Genomic DNA, 27,428 nt, shown 5'->3' with positions numbered 1-27,428 from the left:
AAAATCCCCAAGCACACCGAACATTGAATAATTTCTGTCTAAATGTCACAACTGATATTAGTGAAGTGGGAACGATTGTTGTATTGATCCAGAAACCAAGGCTCAGAGAGATGAAGTGATGTCTCCGAGGTAACACAGCTGCTAAGTGTCAGGTTTCAAGAGTTGGGATGTTAACAAGAGAGTGAAGAAAGAACTGGGGACTCTTAATCACTTTAACCAGGAAGTGCAGCCCTCACCATGAGGCAGGCAGCTAGCAGGACCAGGGAGGCTCAGGTACTGTTGTTGTTACCATTATTGATACTGTTATTATCATTATTCATTCCTCTGAGGTCCTACAGCCTCTCCTGTCTGCGTCTGACAGCCCACACATCACTTCCATTGTCTTGTGTGACTTTCCAGTGGCTCCGGCATAGGAGACTTCTTTCTTCTTACACTACTGTATTATGTCCAAAACATTGTCCACTTCCACTTCAGCCCAGCCTAGAGCTTGGCCCTCCGGAGGTGCTAAGTGGTTAGGGTCTTGATCTCTCTGCACCTTTAACAGCCTTCCAGAAACAAGCTCTGATCCCATCCAACAGCCCCAGGGTCAGCACTACTACCTCTATTTGACAGGTGTCTGTGACTTTCGATGATGTGGCCGTGACTTTTACCCAGGAGGAGTGGAGGCAGCTGGACCCGGCTCAGAGGACCCTGTACCAGGAGGTGATGCTGGAAAACTGCAGGCTCTTGGTGTCTCTGGGTAAGGCCTTGCCACTCTGCCATGCAGAGGACCTGCTATCTCCTTGTCAGACATGCTCTGGCTCCATGCCCGGCTGATCGAGAAGCTTACCCTTTCCCCTACAGCTTCAGTCATTTTTGAGATTCATCTTTTCCTGCCTGCTATCTCTGTGTTTCTTTGAGCAAGAAACAGTTCCCCTTTGGCTCCTAAAAGGTGGTGGAAGGAAATGGGGGTGTTCTTCAGAACCCAAAGGCAGAATTTCCAGTTGGGCCACATGGGACTGAAATAAGGACTGGGAACCACCAGGAGTATGCCGGCTTCTGGATCTCTTGTCCTGACTTCTCCCTCTAGCTTTGCTCATGTCTGTTTTTTCAGAATGGCTTTTGTGTCTCAGCAAGTTTGTGGCAGGAGTGGCCACCCCAGTCCCTGCTCTCTGTGGCCCCCAGATGCCTTGTTTTTACTTCTTTGCATACTTAACATTGTTACTTTTTCTTTTTCTACTGCTGGGCTCTAGGGGGTTGTCCCTGAGGCAGGAGTGGCCACCTGAGCCCATACTTCCCTGAGCCTCCACCCCAGTGCCCAGCACAGACTGGCCTCTGTCTGAGGTTCTTGTTTCACATTCCAGACAGGGAGCTGACTGGGTGGGACTGGTGGGCTCACGTATCCCCTGCAACCCAGTCCACAGGGCTGTGAGTGATGGGATGGTCTCCAGGAAGAGGGTGAGGCAGGTGGGGCCTCGGGAGGTGTTTGCCTTCAGTGCCAACAGGTATTGTTCTAAACCACAGGATCTCGGTTATGGGGCTTTTCTGTTCTCCTGTGCCTTCATGATTGTCTCTTGTTCCCTGAGTCCTGGCCAAGATCCTCTGCTAGTCCAAGAGAGAGAAGCTGAGAGAGAGTAGTGCTTCTCAGTACTTGGCAGTTTTATCCCCAGGTGACATTTGGAAGTCTGCAGCCACATTTGACTGTCACACCTGGGGTGTGGGTGGTCCCGGCATCTAGCAGGTTAGAGTCCAGAGATGCTGCTTAGTACCTGAGGATGGACGAGACAGCCCCATTCAACAAAGGTTGATCCAGCCCACAAGGGCAAGAGAGCCAAGGTGGAGAAACAGCAGCCTGAGGATAATCACTTTAGACCTCTCAGTTTGAGGGAAAGGAGAGCTGTAAATCCAGGGCATAGGGTAAGACATGCCTGTTTTTAGAGAATTGGGATTGTATTCTGTGTTAATGAGAAGAGGTTACACAAAATTAGGAAACGTTTGACATATTTAGATATTTTATAACAAAATTTTAAAAATAAGAAGGCCCATTATCTGACCCTGCTGACCCTTCACTCACCTCCCCACACTTTTCCCTGAGCTCAGTCTGCTCTGGTCATGCCAGCGTCTTGCTGTTTCCTGTGCACATACTTAACATACTTGCCTTGGGCCTCTCCACTTGCTGTTCTCTGTGCCTGGTGAGTGTGCTTGGGCGTTTTGGCTTTTCTTTTCTTTTCTTTTTTCTGATTTTTTTTTTTTTTGGCGGTACACGGGCTTCTCACTGTTGTGGCCTTTCCTGTTGCGGAGCACAGGCTCCCGATGTGCAGGCTCAGCGGCCATGGCTCACGGGCCCAGCTGCTCCGCAGCACATGGGATCCTCCCGGACCGGGGTACGAACCTGCGTCCCCTGCATCGGCAGGCGGACTCCCAACCACTGTGCCACCAGGGAAGCCCCTTTTTTCTGAATTTTAAAATTTAATTCTATATATATTTTTTATACAGCAGTTTCTTATTAGTTATCCATTTTATACATATTAATGTATATATGTCAATCTCAATCTCCCAATTCATCACACCACCACCGACCCCCGCCGCTTCCCCCCTTGGTGTCCATACGTTTGTTCTCTACATCTGTGTCTCAGTTTCTGCCCTGCAAACCGGTTCATCTGTACCATTTTTCTAGGTTCCACATATATACGTTAATATACGATATTTGTTTTTCTCTTTCTGACTTACTTCACTCAGTATGACAGTCTCTAGATCCCTCCGTGTCTCTGCAAATGACCCAATTTCGTTCCTTTTTATGGCTGAGTAGTATTCCATTGTGTATATGTACCACATCTTCTTTATCCATTAGTCTGTCAATGGGCATTTAGGTTGCTTCCATGACCTGGCTATTGTAAATAGTGCTGCAGTGAACATTGGGGTGCATGTGTCTTTCTGAATTATGGTTTTCTCTGGGTATATGCCCAGTAGTGGGATTGCTGGGTCATATGGTAATTTTGTTTTTAGTTTTTTAAGGAACCTCTGTACCGTTCTCCATAGTGGCTGTATCAATTTACATTCCCACCAACAGTGCAAGAGGGTTCCCTTTTCTCCACACCCTCTCCAGCACTTGTTTGTAGATTTTCTTTTTTTTTTTTTTTGCGGTACGCGGGCCGCTCACTGCTGTGGTCTCTCCCATTGGGGAGCACAGGCTGCAGACGCGCAGGCTCAACAGCCATGGCTCACGGGCCCAGCCGCTCCGCGGCACGTGGGATCTTCCCGGACTGGGGCACGAACCCGTGCCCCTGCATTGGCAGGTGAACTCTCAACCACTGCGCCACCAGGGAAGTAGTAGATTTTCTTATGAGCATTCTAACTGGTATGAGGTGATACCTCCTTGTAGTTTTGACTTGCATTTCTCTAATAATTAGTGACGTTGAGTAGCTTTTCATGTACTTCTTGGCCATCTGTATGTCTTCTTTGGAGAAATGTCTGCTTAGGTCTTCTGCCCATTTTTTGATTGTGTTGTTTGTTTTTTTAATATTGAGCTGCATGAACTGTTTATATATTTTGGAGATTAATCCTTTGTCCATTGATTTGTTTGCAAGTATTTTCTCCCATTCTGAGGGTTGTCTTTTCGTCTGTTTGTAGTTGCCTTTGCTTTGCAAAAGCTTTTAAGTTTCATTAGGTCCCATTTGTTTATTTTTGTTTTTATTTCCATTACTCTAGAAGGTGGATCAAAAAAGATCTTGCTGTGATTTATGTCAAAGAATGTTCTACCTATGTTTTCCTCTAAGAGTTTTATAGTGTCCAGTCTTACATTTAGGTCTCTAATCCATTTTGAGTTTATTTTTGTGTGTGGTGTTAGGGAGTGTTCTAGTTTCATTCTTCTACATGTAGCTGTCCAGTTTGCCCAGCACCACTTACTGAAGACACTGTCTTTTCTCCATTGTATATCCTTGCCTCCTTTGTCATAGATTAGTTGACCATAGGTGGGTTTATCTCTGGGCTTTCTATCCTGTTCCATTGATCTATTGTTCTGTTTTTGTACCAGTACCATATTGTCTTGATCACTGTAGTTTTGTAGTATAGTCTGAAGTCCAGTATAGTCTGGAGTCTGATTCCTCCAGCTCCGTTTTTTTTCCCTCAAGACTGCTTTGGCTATTCAGGGTCTTTTGTGTCTCCATACAAATTTTAAGATTTTTTTGTTCTAGTTCTGTAAAAAATGCCATTGGTAATTTGATAGGGATTGCATTTAATCTGTGGATTGCTTTGTGTAGTATAGTCATTTTCACAATATTGATTTTTCCAATCCAAGAACATGGTGTATCTCTCCATCTGTTTGTGTAATCTTTAATTTCTTTCATCAGTGTCTTATAGTTTTCTGCATACAGGTCTTTTGTCTCCCTAGATAGGTTTATTCCTAGGTATTTTATTCTTTTTGTTGCAGTGGTAAATGGGAGTGTTTCCTTAATTTCTCTTTCAGATTTTTCATCATTAATGTATAGGAATGCAATAGGTTTCTGTGCATTAATTTTGTATCCTGCAACTTTACCAAATTCATTGATTAGCTCTAGTAGTTTTCTGGTGGCATCTTTAGGATTTTCTATGTATAGTATCATGTCATCTGCAGACAGTGACAGTTTTACTTCTTTTTTTCCAAGTTGTACTCCTTTTGTTTTTCTTCTCTGCCGTGGCTAGGACTTCCAAAATTATATTGAATAGTAGTGGCGAGAGTGGACATCCTTGTCTTGTTCCTGATCTTAGAGGAAATGCTTTCAGTTTTTCACCATTGAGAATGATGTTTGCTGTTTACTGTTTGTTGTATATGGATTTTATTGAGGTAGGTTCCCTCTATACCCACTTCTGGAGAGCTTTTATCATAATTGGATTTTGTCAGAAGCTTTTTCTGCATCTATTGAGATGATCATATGGTTTTTAATCTTCAGCTTGTTAACATGGTGTATCACATTGATTGTTTTGCGTATGTTGAAGAATCCTTGCATCCCTGGGATAAATCCCACTTGATCATGGTGTATGATCCTTTTAATGTATTGTTAGATTCTGTTTGCTAGTATTTTGTTGAGGATTTTTACATCTATATTCATCAGTGATATTGGTCTGTAATTTTCTTTTTTTGTGGTATCTTTGTCTGGTTTTGGTATCAGGGTGATGGTGGCCTCATAGAATGAGTTTGGGAGTGTTCCTTCCTCTGCAATTTTTTGGAAGAGTTTGAGAAGGATGGGCGTTAGCTCTTCTCTAAATGTTTGATAGAATTTACCTGTGAAGCCATGTGGTCCTGGACTTTTGTTTGTTGGAAGATTTTTAATCACAGCTTCAATTTCATTACTGTGATTGGTCTGTTCATATTTTCTATTTCTTCCTGGTTCAGTCTTGGAAGGTTATACCTTTCTAAGAGTTTGTCCATTTCTTCCAGGTTGTCCATTTTATTGGCATACAGTTGCTTGTAGTTGGTCTCTTAGGATGCTTTGTATTTCTGTGGTGTCTGTTGTAACTTCTTTTTCATTTCTAATTTTATTGATTTGAGTCCTCTCCCTCTTTTTCTTCATGAGTCTGGCTAATGGTTTATCAATTTTGTTTATCTTCTCAAAGAACCAACTTTTAGTTTTATTGATCTTTGCTATTTTCTTGTTCATTTTTTTCTGCTCTGATCTTTATGATTTCTTTCCTTCTACTAACTTTGGGTTTTGTTCTTCATTCTCTAGTTCTTTTAAGTGAAGTTTAGATTGTTTATTTGAAATTTTTCTTGTTCCTGAGGTAGGCTTGTATTGCTATAAACTTCTCTCTTAGAACTGCTTTTGCTGCATCCCATAGGTTTTGGATTGTCGTGTTTTTGTTGTAATTTGTCTCTAGGTATTTTTTGAGTTCTTCAATTTCTTCAGTGATCTCTTGGTTATTTAGTAACGTGTTATTTAGCCTCCATGTGTTTTTTTTTTTTTTTTTTTTTTACGTTTTTTCCCCTGTAATTGAAAATCTCATAGCGTTGTGGTCAGAAAAGATGCTTGATATGATTTAAATTTTCTTGAATTTACTGAGGCTTGATTTGTCACCCAAGATGTGATCTATCCTGGAGAATGTTCCGTGTGCACTTGAGAAGAAAGTAATCTGCTGTTTTGGGATGGAATGTCCTATGAGTATCAATTAAATCTATCTGGTCTACTGTGTCATTTAAAGCTTGTGTTTCCTTATTTTCTGTTTGGGTGGTCTGTCCGTTGGTGTAAATGAGGTGTTAAAGGCCCCACTATTACTGTGTTACTGTCTATTTCCTCTTTTATAGCTGTTAGCATTTGCCTTACGTATTGAGGTGCTCTTACGTATTGAGGTGCTCCTACGTTGGGTGCGTATATATTTATAATTGTTATATCTCCTTCTTGGATTGATTTCTTGGTCATTATGTAGTGTCCTTCCTTTTCTCTTGTAACGTTCTTTATTTTAAAGTATTTTATTTGATATGAGTATTGCTACTCCAGCTGTCTTTTCATTTCCATTTGCTTGTAATATCTTTTTCCATCCCCTCTTCAGTCTTATGTGTCCCTAGGTCTGAAGTGGGTCTCATAGACAGCATATATATGGGTCTTGTTTTTGTATCCATTCAGTGAGCCTCTGTCTTTTGGTTGGAGCATTTAACCCATTCACATTTAAGGTAATTATTGATGTGTATGTTCCTGTTACCATTTTCTTAATTGTTATGGGTTTGTTTTTGTAGGTCCTTTTCTTCTCTTGTGTTTCCCACTGAGCGAAGTTCCTTTAGCATTTGTTGTAGAGCTGGTTTGGTGGTGCTGAATTCTCTTAGCCTTTGCTTGTCTGTAAAGCTTTTGATTTCTCCTTGGAATCTGAATGAGATCCTTGCCAGGTAAAGTAACCTTGGTTGTAGGTTCTTCCCTTTTATCACTTTAAATATATTATGCCACTCCCTTTGGCTTGTAGAGTTTCTGCTGAGAAGTCAGCTGTTAACCTTATGGGAGTTCCCTTGTATGTTATTTGTTGTTTTTCTTTTGTTGCTTTCAATAATTTTTCTTTGTCTTTAATTTTTGTCAGTTTGATTACTATGGGTCTTGGCGTTTTTCTCCTTGGGTTTATCCTGCCTGGGACTCTCTGCACTTCTTGGACTTGGGTGGCTATTTCCTTTCCTAGGTTAGGGAAGGTTTCGACTATAATCTCTTCAGATATTTTCTCGGGTCCTTTTTCCCTCTCTTCTCCTTCTGGGACCCCTATAATATGAATGTTATTGCATTTAATGTTGTCCCAGAGGTCTCTTAAGTCCTTTCATCTTTTTTCTTCCTTCTGTTCCGCAGCAGTGAATTCCACCATTCTGTCTTCCAGGTCACTTATCTGTCCTCCTGCCTCAGTTATTCTGCTATTGATTCCTTCTAGTGTATTCTGTATTTTAGTTATTTTATTGTTCATCTCTGTTTGTTTGTTCTTTAATTCTTCTAGGTCTTTGTTAAATATTTCTTGCATCTTTTTGAACTTTGCCTCCATTCTTTTTCCGAGGTCCTGCATCATATCATCTTCACTGTCATTACTCTGAATTCTTTTTCTGGAAGATTGCCTATCTCCACTTCATTTAGTTATTTTTCTGGGGTTTTATCTTCTTCCTTCATCTGGTACAAAGTCCTCTGCTTTTTCATTTTATTTTTCTGTGAATGTGGTTTTCCTTCCACAGGGTGCAGAATTGTATTTCTTCTTGCTTCTGCTGTCTGCCCTCTCCGTTTTGGCTTTTTACATGGCTGCCCCTTCTCAGCCCAGTTGCCACCTCCTCACCAGCTGTGTTCTGACCACCAGACTTCATGGAGTGTCCGTCCACCCATCCCTCTCACTTTCTCTCATCATCCTATTTATAACCATAAAAGTGGTTCTCAACCAGAGATGATGTTGCTCCCCAGAGGAAACTCAGCAACATCTGGAGATAGTTTTGGTTATTACAATCTGCACGTGGATCCTACACCATCCTTATAATTCGCAGGATGGGCTCCTCCCCACCTTTCCAACAAAGAATTATCTTGACCTAAATTATCATGTCAGCTTGAGAAACCCTATTTCTGAGAGTGCAGGGACACTTGTTCAGCTGGCATTGCGATACAGCCTGATGTAACCATTCCATCATTTCTTCTCTTCCTGCCTCCTGAATGTGTTTGACGGGAAGTCTGGGTTTGTTTAGTGCTCCCTTCTAACATAGTCTGCCTTCCCCACACTCCCTACCCCTGCGACTGTTGCTACTTTCCCCTTGTCAACAGAGGCAGTAGCCTTAGGCCAGGAGCCCTGAGCAGCAGGCATCTGAGCTCTCTGGAACTTAAGAACACTGTTTTGATTTCACTTCTGCATTTTTTTCATGGTGACCTGCCATCAACGGAAGTGACCCCGGGTTTCCTATTTATCAGAGTAATGCGGGATTCCCTTTTTGAAGAAATCTAAGAAAACATTTATTAAGTGGGTCACTTTTAATAAGCAATTGATAACTGTCACTGTGCAGGTACCCTGAGCCCTGACCAGGTGTCAGGACTGTTCAGGCACTATTCATGCTCCACTCATTGAAATTGTCACAGGGTCCCCACTGTATTAATTAGTATCTGTGAGATTTGAATATTTCCAACAGGCTTTGGGGCACTAGGGGTGTCCCTAATTGTCTGGAACCTGGATCTGCTTGAGTTAAGGCAGGAGGAATAGTGGCCTGGTGTGTGAGGTTTAAAGAGGTGGGCAAGGGTGTGGTTTTGGATTGTTTGGTTTGCACATGAAGGGTGTGCTCTGATATTTCACATCATATTAAGGAAACTTTGGGGGATAATAGTGGAGAGTTTTAGAAGGTATGGCATAAGTTGTCTTGTAGAGTATAGAAAACCATTTTGAGAATGAAAAAGAAGAACATAAGTAGAGATACAGGAAGTCCTTGCAGGCAGGCTCATAACTAAGTTTCCCATTTATGTAGCATTAGCCAAGAAAATCGATATGTAATTTAGGGAGTGTTTAAGAGAATCTTTCAGGAGTTATAAGGTGTGCTAAAAGTATGGCTTTGTATGTATACATGTGTGTGCATGTTAGTGTGGTATTTGTAAAAAATAAACAAACATGGGACTTCCTGGTGGCGCAGTGGTTAAGAACCTGCCTCTGAATGCAGGGAACACAGGTTCGAGCCTGGTCCGGGAAGATCCCACATGCTGAGGACCAGCTAAGCCCATGCACCACGACTACTGAGCCTGTGCTCTAGAGCCCGCGAGCCACAACTACTGAGCCCGTGTGCCACAGCTACTGTAACGTGCGTGCCTAGTGCCCATGCTCTGCAACAAAAGAAGCCACTGCAATGAGAAGCCCGTGCACCGCCATGGAGAGTAGCCCCCACTCGCTGCAACTAGAGAAAGCCCATGTGCAATGAAGACCCAATGCAGCCACTAATTAATTAATTAAAAAACAAACCAACAAAATCTTTTTTCCTCATAACACTTCTGATATAAAACGTCTGGGTTTTCCATACCAGGCAATTCTGACCCTAACTACCTGGAGTTAGCACAGACTCCACAGGTTATTAAGGATTCAGTCCCATAGACAGCCCCTCCACCTCCCACCCACCCACCCACTTCAGATGTCAGTCACAAGTCCTCACAACCTGTCCTGACCAACCAGCTATAAATTGGAGATTTCCCTTTTGGCAGATTGAGGCATATACCAGGGTCACAGACAGCAGCTCAGGAACATGATAGAATCCCTAATAGAAGAAAGCAAAAAGGTCCCAGGTCTGATTTCTGTCTTAGGAGAGGAAGTCCATGGGTATCTGCTGGGGTGAAGGTTTTCGTGTCCCCAGGCGAAGTCATCTTCATCAGTGAGGTCTTGCTCTGGGACGTGGGGCAGGGTATCCTTTGCAAGTGGGTACGTACGCACTTGACTTGATGTGGGCCTCAGTATTTGCCGTGTTTGGTTGAAACAGTGGCTTCCTCAGAGGGTTCAGGCCTCTGACTTATAAACCAATGAAAGTACCCAGACCAGTTATAGTAAGAGCAACAGTTACCAGAATGCCATATGGCTGCTCTTCAAGGTTTGGTTTGGTTTGTTTTGTTTTGAAGTTCAGGGCAAATGGATTCCGTATCAGGTGACCAGCTGCCTGGCCTGTGGGGCAGTCTGTGGCTAATGGGTGCCGGGAGCGTGTGCTCCCTCCTTCTGGTCTCCAGCCTCATGGAATGATGGGAAGCTCTGTGTGTAACTGCAGGGGAGACAGTGTGAATGACCTCCTGTAGAACGAGTCTTTGTGTACATAGAGGTGAGGCACATTCCCTTCCAGAGTAGGAAAGGGCAGTGGGACATTTTTAAAGGTATGTGATTCAAGGAGCCTTGAGTTAAGGCTAAGGGGTGAGATAGAGGCCCAATGAGGGGTTTGTTTGTCAGACTGGAGTTTGAAAAGGAGCTGTTTAAGGAAATCGTCGTTTTTCAGTTAAACCAGCTATTTGGGGCCTATTGGGGCCATGAAGCTCTATTGACTACTTCTCTCCAGAGCCCAGCATTGTGTAATTTGAGAAGTGAAATGTGTATCTTGGTTATTGTCAGTAATGTCTGTAATTCCAAAGGGAGTAAGGAGCTTCCTGGCAAGGCCTATCGTTGTGGCCTTTATAAATGTAAGGACATGTGATTTTGACTTACTTACTTTTGGGGTGTTGGTGAGACAAGAGTTTCTTTACCCTGAAGGAGGCAGTTTTTAAGCAATGGCCCAGCAGTTTATAATGAATGTGAAGAGGAGGCCGTTTGTTGATCAGGGCATCTAGTACTAAGATGACCCCCTGAATAGGCCAAGAAATGTTTCTTAGATCCCATTTTTTATTTGGACATTCTGGCTACAGGATAGAAAGCAGCATCAATCTACTGAGCTCCATCATGTGCTGTGGATGCAAGAGATCCACAAACTCCCACAACTGTTCACTCACTTAATCCCAAGGTGCTCCCCAGGTAGCCAAGGGCTGTGGGGAGGGGTGCCCTCCTCCAGCACCACAGCATCTGGCAAGGACCCACCTTGTCCTACAAGAGGAATATGTCAGAGGGCCCAGGTTGGGTTCCATCCTGTCCTGGGGCCTCAGGAGCTGTGCTGAGCTTGTGATGTGCTGTTGCCATGATCCAAAGCTTGATGGGCAGCTGGGTGTGGCGGTCAGTGGCTCGGGGTCTGCAACAGCCTTCATTATCCGGAGAGCCTTGTGTATAGTTAGTTGTTGTTTTAGTAGCATATAGTACCAAGCTGAGGGGACAGTCTGGGCATCTGTGGCCCCGGTAGGTGATTCAGAAACTCGAGGAGGTGTGAGAAGAGGTTGTCAAAGCCTCTTTGGTGAAGGAGTCTCTGAGGACACTGATGGGACTGGCTATTTAACAGTATTTTGAGCAGATTTTAGAGCTTTTGTTGGAGGGAGTCCCATTTAAGTCGGGCTGATTTGCAAGTATCAGCATCAGGGAGAGTAAATAAAATTTATAAATGAGGAATATGTGGCCAGCAGACCCAAAGTAATACTGAATAGTATTTTTTTTTTTTTTTTTTTTTTTTGCAGTATGCAGGCCTCTCACTGCCGTGGCCTCTCCCGCTGCGGAGCACAGGCTCCGGATGCGCAGGCTCAGCGGCCATGGCTTACGGGCCTAGCCGCTCCGCGGCATGTGGTATCTTCCCGGACCGGGGCACGAACCCGTGTCCCCTGCATCGGCAGGTGGACTCTCAACCACTGCGCCACCAGGGAAGCCCCTGAATAGTATTTTTGTCTAAAACTAGTCCCCAAAGGATTAAAAGGTGTTGGACTCACTGTCACAAGCGTGTCAAATGAATCTCCTTAGACGAGGTTGTCATTGATATAACATCGCCTGTGCTCCTGGAGAGAGGTGGGTGGGTGCAGCTGAGGTCTTGGCTGCAGAGGGGGTGGGTGTTGGCAGAGCTGTTGAGCCACCCCACGGGGCAGCCTGGGGAGGAGTCCTATTTGCCTTCAGAGCGAAGGCAAACCGAGGTTGAGAGGCTGTCAAAATACACACCAGCAGAACACGTTAGCCAGATCTGTAATTGAAGAGCAATTACCGGGTTCTAATAATAGTGGGTATTGGGTGTGTGGATCTTGTTAGTCAGCTCAGGCTGCCATTACTGTATGGTTAAACAGCAGCTTTATTTTTGCACAGTTCTGGAGGCTGGAAGTCCCAGTTCAGTTGCTGATAAGGATCTCTTGCTGGCCACCTTCTTGCTGTGTCCTTACCTGACTTTTCATCTGGCTTGGAGAGGCCTTCTCTTCCTCTTAAAAGGATATGGGTCCTACCAGATCAGGGCCCCACCCCGTGACCTCATTTAACCTTAACTACCTCCTTAAAGGCCCTAAGTCCATATAGGATCACACTGGGGATTAGGGTTTAACACATGCAGTTTAGGGAGACACAATTCAGTCAGTAACAGGAACCCTAACAGATGGGACCATGGCATTAAGATTGCAGTAACTCACAGCGAGGTGCCCTGTGTTTTTTTAGGTTTAAGAACACGCACAGCTGGGCTGTCAACGTGGAGAAGCAGTGGGGATCACCACCCCTTGATTAATTAGGTCTTACATAAAAGTTTTATTCCCCAAAGGCCCCTTTTCAACTTACATTGGGCTGAATTATTATTTTAACTCGGGTCTGTAGGGTCCCATTTTATCAAGCCAATTAATTTGTAAGTGCCAAAAAATTATTTTAATTGTGTATTGTGTCAGAGCATCTATGCCCAATATGGGATACTTTAGGACAGTGGGTACTAGGGCTATAGGAAATTCAGGTAAAACTACAGTCAAAGTAAGATATACCTATTTTTTCTCTTTAATATTTAGGTACTTTTTACAGTGGTGGAGTAGTGTTTCATTTTAGTGGGATCCCCAGGTATAACTATGATTTGAGCCCTGTATTAAATTCATGAAGTTTTGTCAGTTGATGCATTTTAGCAAATTCTAAAGATAATTTAGAACCTGTGTTGTGGAGTCAGACAAACCAATTAGTGCTCTGTTTTGTTTTGGTGATAAAATTTTTTTGATATATAAGTTTTGTTATACCATATGTAGTTATTATATAATAATTATATAAATTTTAGTATATAAATTTTGGATTTCCAATTGGGTCAGTATAGACAGAGTTCTAACTTAGTTATATGTTGTATGTTATTTAAATTTTTATTCTCTCCCTGTTATCTAGGGTTTTTTGTTGTTGTTACTGCTTATAAATCAATAAGTAGTCTAGAACCAGTATTATGTTTGCTAGACCTGGCGTTTGCTTGATATGTAAGATTAATAATGTGCCCCCTTCCCTTCTTTCTTCCTTTTGAGCTTTTCAGCCATTTAAAACCCTGGTTTTTAGTTTTAGTTTGTCTCCTGCTGAGGAGAGGAAAGGGTGGAGGGGCCTGGGGCCTCCAAGATGCAGCCTCTCCCCTGGATGGCCCTGGTCCACAGCATAACGAGCCCCTTCCTCCCCACTCCTTTTTTTTCTGCCTCCAAACAAAATCTTTTTTGGGGGGTGGGGGGGTCACCTTTCCGCCCCCACCACCACCATTTTTCTTTCTTTTATTTGGGTATTTACCTGGTAGGCTCTTAGCAGTCCCAAGTGGCAACCACTGTGAGTGGCAGCCTGCCTTTTTAGGGAGGGGCTGGGGCTCATGCCTCAGGACAGCAGTGGTGGTGGCAGTGTCCTGACGGGGTGACAGTTTGGTGTTGAGGAAGAGCTCTCCACGTGCTGGTCTGCAGCAGCACTCACGAGTGCCGGACACACTGGCCAGGCTTACACAATCTGGAGTAGGTTGAGAAACATCCTCAGGTGTCTCAGAGGGCAGCAAAAACAATATTCCTTATTCCTTTATTTCTCCCCCCATTATACGTTGAACTAGCAGTCTCCAGAGATGGGATCTCTTATCCGCTACGTGGTTGGGGCAAACTGCAACAACAGTAAGGCAAGCAGCCATGGCAAGGTTTGCCTGTGAAGCAGTCTAAGCCTCTTCTGTGCCATGGCATGTGTGAGGGGGGTGCCCTATGCCACTCGCATCCCTGTATTGCTCCAGGGACCAGTGCCTGGACTCTGGCCAGGTGTGCCCTCAGAGGGCAGGCAGTGCCATCAGTCTCTCACAGGGTGGTGGGCAGCTCAGTTGAGCAGCCCCCCATGGACTTCAGTGTTGTTGGCTCAGTTGATCACACTTGAATCCCAACCGTCTACTGGGGGGCCTCGGCGTTAGGCAGTAGCCAGTTACCTGGTTGCCCCGGCGTCACCAGCCCAGAAACTTGGTGTGTTGACAATGGCGAGACAGACTAAGTGCTCCGTCTCTTCCCAGATCAGGTGGCAGCTAGGGACTCACAGCCCTTGCGGACCTAGACAGGAGGAGCGCTCTTCAGAATTTTGCTGGGTATCTAAAAAAAGACTTAGCTCAATGGAGACATACCTTACTTTGACCGAAAAGAGTCAATATTTTAAATATGTGAGTTCTTTAAATTATTCCATCCATTTTAAACAACGTAATGCATTTAAATTGCTTGGTACAGTCCCTGGGACATGGTAACACCCTATAAATGTTAACTTTTCAATTATTATTAAGGTTAAAAGTTCATAGTGACGTGGTGGATTGGTTAAGCATGTGGACTCAGCCACTGTTCAGCAGACTCTTCTCAGGGAGTGACACCTGAGCTGAGACCCAAAGAGAAGTAGCTGGAAGGAGCAAGGTGGGTAGAGAACAGCCTTCCAGGGAGAAGGGCCAGCATGTGCAAAGGCCCTGAGGTCCTAGGGAACGTGACTCCTGACAGCTGAAGGGAGGTCTTAGTTGCTGTCGCTGAGCCCCGTGCTGAGCACGGAGCACACAGGAGAGCACATTGCTTAGTGATGACTGATGAACCCTGCACCTGACAGAGAAGCTGTCGGCGAGTCCTGGCACCTCTGCCGTCGACTTCCTGCCGAGTCTGTGTGTCTTTCCCCTGCATCTGTGTTTGGCTGTATGTGACACACCGGCTCAGTCTTCACCCTGGAGGAAATTTATTATCTCACCAGTAGGAAGCTCAGAGGTGGGGCTGGCTACCGGGTTGGTGGGTGCCAGCCCAGTTGTCTGCTTCTTCCTGGTCTAGGGCCTCGGGCAGGTTCCCTCACAGGCGACCCAGGCTGCTGCAGGACTACAGCACTGGCCGGTCCCCTCACTCAGCCATCCTGGACTAGAGCTTTCTCCTCCAGAGGGCTGGTGTAGGTCACCTGCAAGTTGGTGGAAACCAGAGTTTTCAGCCCTCCCTTGATGCCAGAATCTGGGATGGTTTTTTTAAATCTGTAGGTATCCAGGCCTCATCTGCAGAGATTTGGTTTCTTTCTCTTTTTTTTTTTAATAAATAAATTTATTTGTTTTTGGCTGCGTTGGGTCGTTGTTGCTCACAGACTTTTTTTTAGTTGCAGCGAGTGGGGGCTAATCTTAGTTGTGGTGTGCAGGCTTCTCACTGTGGTGGCTTCTCTTGTTGCGGAGCATGGGCTCTAGGTGCGTGGGCTTCAGTAGTTGTGGCACACGGGCTCAGTAGTTGTGGCGCACGGGCTTAGTTGCTCCGTGGCATGTGGGATCTTCCCAGACCAGGGCTTGAGCCTGTGTCCCCTGCATTGGCAGGCGGATTCTTTAACCACTGTGCCACCAGGGAAGTCCCTATTTGGTTTCAGTTGGATGTGAACCAGACATCTCAGGAGGTTTTAATGCACAGGTGGTTGAAATTCACTTGGGTTAATTAGTAAACACCTTCTGGAAGGAGGCGGTCATATTCTCTGTGTCTCTTGGCTGCAGCTGAATAGAGTTGGAACTCTGTGCAATGGAGGTCAAAGGGAATAGGTGTTGTCTACACAACCAGCACTGCAGTCTAAAGTCTTTGGATCCCAACATTGGTGGTGTTTTTTTTTTTCTTTTTTTTTTTTTTGGCTTCGTTGGGTCTTCGTTGTTGCATGCGGGCTTTCTCTGGTTGCGGCAAGCGGGGGCTATTCTTCGTTCTGGTGTCCAGGCTTCTCATTGTGGGCTTCTCTTGTTGGGAACGCAGGTTCTAGGCATGTGGGCTTCAGTAGTTGCAGCACACGGGCTCAGTAGTTGTGGCTCGCAGGCTCAGTAGTTGTGGCACAGGGGCTTAGTTGCTCAGTGGCATGTGGGATCTTCCCGGACCAGGGCTTGAACACGTGTCTCCTGCATTGACAGGCGGATTTTTAACCACTGCGCCACCAGGGAAGCTGCAACATTGGTATTTTTGACCTTGGTTTCCAGGTTCCAGGTCAGGATTTCTGTGGATGGAATCAGCTTCATTCAGAGGTCTTGTCCACATCCTGAAGTCCCACACTAGATCGAGGGGTTTTCTTTGTTTTCACAGAAATCCTAGTGTCTTCTTCCTTTCTCCATGAACAGGGTGTCCTGTTCCCAGATTTGAGCTGATCTTCCAGCTGGAGCAGGGGCAGAAGCTGTGGACTGTGAAGAAAGACCTCTCCCGAAGCACCTGTCCAGGTAGGAGCCAAGATTTGGGCAGCTGGGAGACCCTGCAGGGGGAGGTCGCTGGCCCTGGTTCCTTGGGGAAGCGTCTTGTTCGGGCCTCTGTGGTGGTCTGGAGGCCACGGAGCCCTTTGACCCCAGGTCCCTCTGTCCTCCTGGAGGATAGGGGTGCATGAGCTGAGATGTGTCTTGGGCTCCAGCTGCCTGGGCTTCAAGCTTCAAGCTGCCTGGGCCTCAAGCTGTCTTGGGCTCCAGCTGCCTGGGCTTCACCGATCACCAGCTCTGTGGCCCTAGTGAACTTCGGGATCTCATTGTGTCTTTGTATATATACGTATGACTAAGTTAAATCTTAGCTGCCATGTCAGACAGACTTCAGCATCTTGGTGCTCAGCATGTGGAAGCACTTGTTCTTTTTTTGTATTTCTTTCTTTTGCCATGCCTCGCAGCGTGCAGGATCTTAGTTCCCAGACCAGGGGTCGAACCCGTGACCCCTGCAGTGGAAGCTCGGAGTCTTAACCACTGGACCACCAGGGATGTCCCTGGAAGCACTTTTTCTGAGGCACACCCGGTCCGTGTGACTGTGCATCACACAGCTGTTCAGGAACCTGGGTCCACTCTGCCGTCAGCATGTGGCTTGAAGGTTGTCCTGACCTCCTGCAGCAGGCAGAGGAGAGTGAGAGGGCAAGGAAGACTCGCACAAACACCAGCCCCCCGCTTCCACTGACAGGCACTAGGCGCTTGGCCACACTCGGGGGACGGGGCTGGGAGATGGGGCTGAGCCATGTGTCCAGGTGGAGGAGCAGATGGTTTGGCAAGTGTGGTCTGCTGCGCTCAGTCTGTTCCTGATAGTTGCTCCGTCTCCGGGTTGTTGGGGACGTGGTCACATAACGCGTTAAAGCATAAAACCGCTTAGCACAGCGTCTGCGCCGCAGTCAGTGGCTCGTGGGAAGTAAGCCGTTGGTGTCATTCATGTCCCTGTATCGTAATGAGTAATGCATCTCACGTTTCCCTCTGACCTCTGAGGAAAAGGGCCTTCCTTCCTCTCCCAGCTCCTCTCCAGCTCTCGTCTGCCTCCCCTTTCCCACCCTGTCCGTCCAGACACTCAAGAAGCCTTCCCTTGTTGCATGTCTCCCTACTCCTCCTGTTTGGTAAAACCTGACAGTGACACTTGTCCTGCTGTGCCCCACATCTGGGCTGCTTGAGGGTACTGGGGCCACCGTGTGTGGTGATGGGACCCCTGCAGAGTCGTGCTCTTTCCCTCCTAGTCCCTCGGGTGGCCCCACCAGCCTGCGAGTGTCTGTGTGCAGCCCGTCGACAGCCCCTCAGAGAGGCAGTTCCGAGCCTCTGCCCTCTGCTCTCTGCCCTTCTCCACCTGAATATCTCAGAGGCACCCAGTCAGCATGCCTGGCAAGGAACCCGTCACGATGCTCATTCCTTCCTCTCCCAAGTTAGAGCGCACAGTCCTGCCGTCTAGGCAGGTTGGAGACTGGATACAGCCCCAGAGACTGTATCCTCACCCCTCCACCTCTATCGGCCCCTACATCCGGCCATCCTCGCAGTGACCACTTCCCCAGGACAGGTGTCTCAGCCTGTGACCCCTCATGTGTCAGCAAGTTTTCATGTTAAAAATCTATCCCCTTGTCTTGCTTGGTCTTCTACCCTTCCACACTCATTCAGACTCTCAGTTTATAGTTTTCCTTTCACCTAGTGGAAGAGGTCTTGGCCCAGGCCATGGCCAGTTGTTGAACCATAGTCTAGAGTACACCTTTTAGGGAAATTATTTCTTCACTTACTTTCTGCTTGTTTAGCAATTTCATCCTTGCTCTGCTCAAGGTAAAAATGTGCCCGTGTTTCTTACACTTGAAGCGAATAAAAAATGCTCCTATTTCATATTGTATTCATCCACTCTCTGAGGCATTTAATTTTTTACATTTTTTCACCCTCACAAACAGTGCTGCCAAGAACATTCATATATATTGGTCATCTTGCACACGGTTAGGCTTGTCTTTTGTTATTTCTTGGAGTAAAATTGTTGGATTATAGGTTATGCAAATTTTCAAGTTTAGGTGATAATGTTTTCTAAAAGGGATGTACCTATTTATAATTCTCCAGATTCCACCAGTTATGTCCTGTTCAGTCCTTGATGCTGTAAGGCTCCTCAATTTTTGCTTAACAGACTGACACAAAATTATATCTTAGGTGAGCTTGCTTTGCATTTCCCTCATTCACAACCTTTAGCACCTTATCATGTGATTATAGGCCCATTTGTACAGTTGTCCCCTCGTATCCGCAGGTTCTGCCTCTGCAGATTCAACTGAGCACAGATTGAAAACATTGGGGGGAAGAGAAAATACCAGAAAGTTCAAAAAAACAAAACTTGAATTTGGGGCTTCCCTGGTGGCACAGTGGTTAAGAATCTGCCTGCCAATGTAGGGGACATGGGTTCGAGCCCTGGTCCGGGAAGATCCCCCATGCCACCGAGCAGCTAAGCCCGTGTGCCACAACTACTGAGCCTGCGCTCTAGAGTCTGTGAGCCACAACTACTGAGCCCGCGTGCCACAACTACTGAAGCCCGTGCGCCTAGAGCCTGTGCTCTGCAACAAAAGAAGCCACTGCAATGAGAAGCCTGCACGCCGTACCTAGAGAAAGCCCACATGCAGCAACAAAGGCCCAGTGCAGCCAAAAAAATAAATTAAAAAAAAAACAAAAACTTGGGGCTTCCCTGGTGGCACAGTGGTTGAGAGTCTGCCTGCTGATGCAGGGGACACGGGTTCGTACCCCGGTCTGGGAAGATCCCACATGCTGCGGAGCGGCTGGGCCCGTGAGCCATGGCCGCAGACCTTGCGCTTCCGGAGCCTGTGCTCCGCAATGGGAGAGGCCACAACAATGAGAAGCCCATATACTGCAAAAAAAAAAAAAAAAACTTGAATTTGCCTTGTGCTGGCATCTATTTATCAATATATAGCATTTACATTGTATTAGATATTATAAGCAATCTAGAGATGATTTAAGGTACACAGGAGGATGTGTGTAGGTTATATGCAAATACTCCACCATTTTATATAAAGGACTTGAGCATCTGCAGATTTTAGTATTGAGCAGGGGGTTTCTGGAACCAGTTAATCTGCTGTGGATACTGAGAAACAACTTCTTTGAAATGTCCTTTCATGGAAAATGCCTGTTTCTGTTACCTTGTTTCTCTTTTGTTTGTAGGGATTTTTTTTGTACATTCTTGATACTTTTATCAGTTATAGATGCTGCTCTATCCCCAATATCAAAAATATATTCTTGTTTTATTCTAAGATGTTCTAAGTTTGGCACTTGACATTTAACTCTTTTTGGTCTGAGGTAGAATTTGAGTATAATGTGAGATAGGAATACAGTTTTTTGGTTTTTTTTTACTTTTTTAAATTAATTTTTTTATGATCCTTTTAATGTGTTGTTGGATTCTGTTTGTTAGTGTTTTGTTTTGTTTTTGAGGTCGAATGAGACAATTTATAAGTTCCCTTAGTAAAACCTTGAAGGAGATGAAAAAAGAAGTACACAAAGAATACTAAAGAGCTGGGGGAAGAGCAGAAATCAAAAGAGGGAGATAAGTTTAGGTGGTTACTAGTGTCAAACTTTGCAGTGCGTCATAATTATAGTTACTGTGTTCAATGTTAATTCTCTCCCCAAGATAATTTCTGAAGGTTGTACTTTCAAATCTCTTTTGCTTCCACTTCTGTCATGCTGGCTTCTTTTATTGGTGGGATAACAGGCATACTTCAGAGAGATGCATGTTCGGTTCAGGACCACCATCATTAGGTGGCCATGCGGTTCCCTCATCTCCTTTTTTCTTTATACTGATGAGTAGCATTCTTCATCAGGAATGGAAGGTGGTGTGCTGGAAAAATAACATGGAGCTCCAAGGCCCAGAAGCAGCATGGGGTAGAGTTTTGTGACCTCAGATTCATTGTGATCCCAGTAGTGTCTGTCTTTTGTACCCTCCTCTCATGTCTTCTTTCTTTGTTCAGCTCTTTTAACGTGTTGCCATCCTTGATCCAATATGGAAAATTTAGTCTGTTTCCACAAACTGATTTCACCAGGAGTCCCTCATGTGGTGACGTTCTGTCAGATTCTCTTGGTGTGTGAACTGTCTTCAGGTTCAACATATGAATCAAGTTTGGAGGTTGGGGTCCATCTTTCTAGTGTTGGAGGGTCTCCTGCAGAGGCAGGGAGAGGCTGTGGCTCACCGTGGGGACAAGGACACTGACCGCAGAAGTTTAGGGAAGTACTCCTTGGTGTGAGCCATCCCAGAGTCTCTGTTTGCTAGTATTTTGTTGAGGATTTTTGCATCTATATTCATCAGTGATATTGGTCTGTAATTTTCTTTTTTTGTGTGGTATCTTTGTCTGGTTTTAGTATCAGGGTGATGGTGGCCTCATAGAATGAGTTTGGGAGTGTTCCTTCCTCTGCAATTTTTAGGAATAGTTTGAGAAGGATTGGTGTTAGCTCTTCTCTAACTGTTTGATAGAATTCACCTGTGAAGCCACGTGGTCCTGGACTTTTGTTTGTTGGAAGATTTTTAATCAGTTTCAATTTCATTACTTGTGATTGGTCTGTTCATATCTTCTATTTCTTCCTGGTTCAGTCTTGGAAGGTTATACCTTTCTAAGAGTTTGTCCATTTCTTCCAGGTTGTCCATTTTATTGGCATACAGTTGCTTGTAGTTGGTCTCTTAGGATGCTTTGCATTTCTACGGTGTTTGTTGTAACTTATCCTTTTTCATTTCTAATTTTATTGATTTGAGTCCTTTCCCTCTTTTTGATGAGTCTGGCTAATGGTTTATCAATTTTGCTTATCTTCTCAAAGAACCAGCTTTTAGTTTCATTGATCTTTGCTAATGTTTTCTTTGTTTATGTTTCATTTATTTCTGCCCTGATCTTTATGATTTCTTTCCTTCTGCAAACTTTTTTTTGGGGGGGTTTGTTTGTTCTTCTTTCTCTAGTTCCTTTAGGTGTAAGGTTAGATTGTTTGAGATTTTTCTTGTTTCTTGAGGTAGGCTTGTATTGCTATAAACTTCCCTCTTAGAACTGCTTTTGCTGCATCCCATAGGTTTTGGATCTTCGTGTTTTCATTGTCATTTGTCTCTAGGTATTTTTTGATTTCCTCTTTGATTTCTTCAGTGATCTCTTGGTTATTTAATAACGTACTGTTTAGCCTCCATGTGTTTGTGTTTTTTACGTTTTTTTCTCTGTAACTGATTTCTAATCTCAGCATTGTGGTCAGAAAAGATGCTTGATATGATTTCAGTTTTCTTAAATTTACTGAGGCTTGATTTGTGACCCAAGATGTGATCTATCCTAGAGAATGTTCCATGTGCACTTGAGAAGAAAGTGTAATCTGCTATTTTTGGATGGAATGTCCTATAAATATCAAATCTATCTGGTCTATTGTGTCATTTAAAGCTTGTGTTTCCTTATTAATTTTCTGTTTGGATGATCTGTCCATTGGTGTAAGTGAGGTGTTAAAGTCCCCCACTATTATTGTGTTACTGTCCATTTCCTCTTTTAGAGCTGTTAGCAGTTGCCTTATGTATTGAGGCGCTCCTATGTTGGGTGCATATATATTTATAATTGTTATATATTCTTCTTGGATTGATCCCTTGATCATTATGTAGTGTCCTTCCTTGTCTCTTGTAACGTTCTTTATTTTAAAGTCTATTTTATCTGATATGAGTATTGCTACTCTAGCTGTCTTTTGATTTCCATTTGCATGGAATATCTTTTTCCATCCCCTCACTTTCACTCTGTATATGTCCCTAAGTCTGAAGTGAGTCTCTTGTAGACAGCATATATACGGGTTTTGTTTTTGTATCCATTCAGCAAGCCTGTGTCTTTTGGTTGGAGCATTTAATCCATTCACATTTAAGGTAATTTTCAATATGTATGTTCCTATGACCATTTTCTTAATTGTTTGTTTTTGTAGGTCCTTTTCTTTTGTGTTTCCCACTTAGAGAAGTTCCTTTAGCATTTGTTGTAGAGCCGGTTTGGTGGTGCTGAATTCTCTTAGCTTTTGCTTGTCTGTAAAGCTTTTGATTTCTCCATCGAATCTGAATGAGATCTTTGCCAGGTAGAGTAATCTTGGTTGTAGATTCTTCCCTTTCATCACTTTAAGTATATCATTCCACTCCCTTCTGGCTTGTAGAGTTTCTGCTGAGAAATCAGCTGTTAACCTTATGGGAGTTCCCTTGTATGTTATTTGTCGTTTTTCCCTTGCTGCTTTCAATAATTTTTCTTTGTCTTTAATTTTTGCCAATTTGATTGCTATGTGTCTTGACGTGTTTCTCCTTGGGTTTATCCTGTATGGGGCTCTCTGCGCTTCCTGGACTTGGGTGGCTATTTCCTTTCGCATGTTAGGGAAGTTTTCGACTAATCTCTTCAAATATTTTCTCTGGTCCTTTCTCTCTCTCGTCTCCTTCTGGGACCCCTATAATGCAAATGTTGTTGCATTTAATGTTGTCCCAGAGGTCTCTTAGGCCGTCTTCATCTCTTTTCATTCTTTTTTCTTTCTTCTGTTCTGCAGCAGTGAATTCCACCATTCTGTCTTCCAGGTCACTTATCCGTTCTTCTGCCTCAGTTATCCTGCTGTTGATTCCTTCTAGTGTATTTTTCATTTCAGTTATTGTATTGTATTGTTCATCTCTGTTTGTTTGTTCTTTAATTCTTCTAGGTCTTTGTTAAACATTTCTTGCACCTTTTCGATCTTTGCCTCCATTCTTTTTCCAAGGTCCTGGATCATCTTCACTATCAGTATTCTGAATTCTTTTTCTGGAAGGTTGCCTATCTCCACTTCATTTTGTTGTTTTTCTGGGGTTTTATCGTGTTCCTTCATCTGGTACATAGCCTTCTGCCTTTTCATCTTGTCTTTCTGTGAATGTGGTTTTTGTTCCACAGGCTGCAAGATTGTAGTTCTTGCTTCTGCTGTCTGCCCTCTGGTGGATGAGGCTATCTAAGAGGCTTGTCTAATTTATTTATTTTTATTTATTTTATTTTTTTGGCTGTGTTGGGTCTTCGTTGCTGCGTGCGGGCTTTCTCTAGTTGTGGCGAGTGGGGGCTACTCTTTGTTGCAGTGTGCGGGCTTCTCATTGCGGTGGCTTCTCGTTGCAGAGCATGGGCTCTAGGCGCGCAGGCTTCAGTAGTTGTGGCGCATGGGCTTAGTTGTTCCACAGCATGTGGGATTTTCCCGGACCAGGGATCCAACCCATGTCCCTTGCATTGGCAGGTGGGTTCTTAACCACTGTGCCGCCAGGGAAGTCCTCTGTATAAGTTTTAAGTCATATAGCCTGATGGTTTGATTTACATATATTGTGAAATGATTACCACAGTAGGTTCAGCTGACACCCATATAGATAGAAAAAAAAGTAAAGAGGAAAAGAGAAAAGGAAAAAAAATTGCTCCTTGTGATGAGGACTCTTAGGATTACTCTCTTAACAGTGCTTCTTTATAGCATACAGCAGTGTTAGCTACAGTTATTGAGTTGTACACTGCATCCCTAGGACTTGTTTATCTTAAAACTGGAATTTTGTACCTTTTGACCATCTTTCTCCAATTTCACCTCCCCCCACGTTAAATTCTTCATTGGTATAGCTCCTCTTTAATGTTTTCAAGTAAACTATTAATATTTTCTCCGTCTAGATCATGTGTATTTTTCTAGTCTTTTCACCAAACTGTTGGGGCATAACAGACCTAATGTGTCCATCCCAGTCCTGCTCACCTCCTGCCTTATGAGCCCTGTCCTGGGAGTCCTCACTGTAACCCAAATCAAAACCATGGGAATCAGTTTCCCTGGATTCTTGTCAATACCATCCTCATGGCCTGGGGGGCCTTTGTACATTCTGTGTCCTAAGGCTATAGTGTCCTTCCCACCTCCTCTCTGGCAACTCCAGTGGTGCCAGTAGGACTCCCCTGGTCTCTTCCTGCAGACAGTTAGCCAAACTCAAGGTTAGAAATACAGAACTCCAGGACTGCCAAGTCTGCCCAGATGTTGTGAACCATCTGCAAGTCGAGGGGTTTCCCAGTCCACCCTCAGGTTCAGTGATTTGCTAGGAGACTCACAAAACTCCCTAAAACCTGTTATGCTCACAAATTGTGTTTGTTACAGGCAAAAGATGCAGAGTAGAAGAGGGTCCGGAGGTGTTCCAGACACAAAGCTTCCGTGTCTTCGGCGTCTCGTTACCTCCTGGAATCGATATCTGGCAGTATGTGCACGGAGTGTTGCCAACCCAGGAAACTCACCAGAGCCTCGGTATCCAGATTTTTGTTGAGTTTTCATTACAGAAGCATGATTGATTGAGTCATTGTACATGGGACTCAGTCTCCACCCTTCTTCCCTTTCCAGAGATCCAGCTGATAACTCGTGGTTCAAAGCCCCAGCTTTCTAATTACATGTTTGGTCTTTCTGCTGTGCCCAGACCTTACCCAGACCTAATGTCATCTCTTTAGCATAAACTATCTAGGGGCCCATAGTGAGTCATCTGTTGTCGTAAAGTATCATGTACATCCCTAGGGACTCACCATGAACAACAAAGACATGCCTGTCTCTCTGGAGATACCCAGTTTACAGGTTACTTCCTTAGAGCTGGGGCAAGGACCATACTTCTCTTTGGAGATAGTTGAATTGGCATTATACACTTTCTGTCCTTTATCAGGGCTGCATTAGATGCCTTTTCCTAGTGGGTTTTTTTGTGTGTTTTTTTTTTCAGCCGTGCCACTTGGCTTGCGGGATTGTAGTTCCCCCACCTGGGATTGAACCTGGGCCTGGCAGGCAGTGAAAGCACAGAGTCCTAACCACTGTACCATTATGGAATTTCCTTTTCCTCGTGTTCTTACAGCAACATGGGATGTCTTTGATTAAAGGAAACTGAAAGCCCACAGAGGCATTATTACTCTGTCCAGCCAAGCCTGTGAAATTGTGGCGTTATGTCCATTGCAGACTCTCTTACTGGGTCTGGCTTTCAAGGTGTCAGCAGTCTAATGACCAAGAAAGAAAGAAGTTACAATGTTGAGATTCAGAGGTAGCAAAACAGACACAGAGGCACTGTTTTCATCTTTATCTTTTTCACTGAAATGCCGATTTTGTTTCTTCCTTGTTGGTATTACTAATGGGCCTTGTTTATTGGGTTTCTTTCAGTTGACAAAGGAAAACCCAAGACCACAGAACCTACCACTTGTGAGCCAACCCTATTTGAGGGAGCCTCTATCCAGGAACTAATACAAGGAGGCCCAGGGGACTCCCAGTTCGGACAAGCCAAGGATCAGAATGGGCTGTTGGAAATGCAGGAAGGACACTTGGGACCAGGGATGGACCCCCAGAGGGAGAAGCTTCCTGAGAAAATGAGTCCTGAACATGGCAGCTTAGGGACAGCTGGTGGTGTGTGTTCAAGGATTGTAGAGGAGCTGGTCCCTGCAGGAGGTGCTGTCCATGACCATGACTTATGTGGATCTGGTAATGATCACATGATTCAGGAAGAGGAAAGTATCTTTAAATGCAGCGAATGTGGGAAAGTTTTTAACAAGAAACACCTTCTTGCTGGACATGAAAAGATTCACTCTGGTGTGAAGCCCTATGAATGCACAGAGTGTGGGAAAACCTTTATTAAGAGCACACACCTCCTCCAGCACCACATGATCCACACCGGGGAGAGGCCCTATGAGTGCACAGAGTGTGGGAAGGCCTTCAACCGCAGGTCCTACCTTACACAACACCAGCGGATTCACACTGGAGAGAAGCCTTACAAGTGCAATGAATGTGGAAAGGCCTTCACCCACCGCTCCAACTTTGTCTTACATAAGAGGAGACACACCGGGGAAAAACCCTTTGTGTGCAAAGAATGTGGGCAAGTCTTCCGACATAGGCCAGGTTTCCTTCGACATCACATCATCCACAGTGGTGAGAATCCGTATGAGTGCTTTGAATGTGGCAAGGTTTTTAAACACAAGTCATACCTCGTGTGGCACCAGCAGACTCACACTGGGGAGAAGCCCTATGAGTGCAGTGAATGCGGTAAAGCCTTCTGTGAGAGCGCAGCCCTCATTCACCACTATGTCATCCACACTGGGGAGAAGCCCTTTGAATGCCTCGAGTGTGGGAAGGCCTTCAACCACAGATCATACCTCAAGAGGCACCAGCGGATTCACACTGGGGAGAAGCCTTTTGTGTGCACTGAATGTGGAAGGGCCTTCACCCACTGCTCCACTTTTATCTTGCATAAACGGGCCCACACTGGAGAGAAACCTTTTGAGTGCAAAGAATGTGGGAAAGCCTTTAGCACTAGGAAAGACCTCATTCGGCACTTCAGCATCCACACTGGGGAGAAGCCCTTTGAGTGCACGGAGTGTGGGAAGGCCTTCAACCGCAGGTCAGGCCTCACCAGGCACCAGCGGATTCACAGTGGAGAGAAGCCCTATGAATGCATGGAGTGTGGGAAGTCCTTTTGCTGGAGCACAAACCTCATTCGACATGCCATCATCCACACCGGAGAGAAGCCTTATAAGTGCAGTGAATGTGGAAAGGCCTTCAGTCGCAGCTCATCCCTCACTCAGCATCAAAGGATTCATACTGGGAGAAACCCTGTCAGTGTGACAGATGTAGGAAGAACCTTCACCAGTGGGCAAACCTCAGTCACCCTCCGAGAACTCCTGTTGGGGAAAGAATTTTTGAATGTAAACACCGAGGAAAATCTTTTGCAGGAGAAAACACCTACCATTACATCTGATCGTACATACCAAAGAGAAACCCCACAAGTATCTTCTCTGTGAGAAAACCTGTCACGGATCATCAGTAGTTGTGTAAAGACGCATTGTAGAAATTGACCCAGCCTAGAGCCTTACTCTACATCTGAGAGTTCATCTGTGAGGGAGAGACCAGTGTTTATTGTGCACTAAGGAAAACTTTAGCTACGTTTTTCCCTTAGTTTACACTGTAGTGTTATCTCAGGAATTTTTATAAAACGAAGGTGGAAACTTAGATGAAA

The 27,428-nt window shown here is 44.7% G+C and overlaps 1 protein-coding gene across 1 annotated transcript; it reads left to right on the top strand.

The window, feature by feature from the left end:
* Positions 1-615: 615 nt before the first annotated feature.
* Positions 616-27,213, top strand: LOC136140169 (zinc finger protein 264-like). Its single transcript, XM_065898238.1, has 5 exons — positions 616-739; positions 16,334-16,429; positions 23,903-23,911; positions 24,572-24,700; positions 25,586-27,213. The coding sequence occupies exons 1-5, from the start codon at positions 706-708 to the stop codon at positions 27,211-27,213; spliced, it is 1,896 nt and encodes a 631-aa protein (XP_065754310.1). The 5' UTR covers positions 616-705.
* Positions 27,214-27,428: the final 215 nt, after the last annotated feature.

Source organism: Phocoena phocoena, chromosome 20 (genome assembly GCF_963924675.1).
Source record: "Phocoena phocoena chromosome 20, mPhoPho1.1, whole genome shotgun sequence".
In the NCBI taxonomy this organism is placed as follows: domain Eukaryota; kingdom Metazoa; phylum Chordata; class Mammalia; order Artiodactyla; family Phocoenidae; genus Phocoena; species Phocoena phocoena.
The sequence above is the reverse complement of the archived record's forward strand: the minus strand, read 5'-3'. Positions and strand labels throughout refer to the sequence as shown.

Excerpts from the sequence above, each read along its gene's own strand:
- LOC136140169 (XM_065898238.1), top strand. The coding sequence starts at position 706 with ATGCTGGAAAACTGCAGGCTCTTGGTGTCTCTGG. Across the intron at positions 740-16,333 it reads CAGGCTCTTGGTGTCTCTGG|GGTGTCCTGTTCCCAGATTT; the intron begins GTAAGGCCTTGC and ends CTCCATGAACAG. Across the intron at positions 24,701-25,585 it reads GGAAACTCACCAGAGCCTCG|TTGACAAAGGAAAACCCAAG; the intron begins GTATCCAGATTT and ends GGTTTCTTTCAG.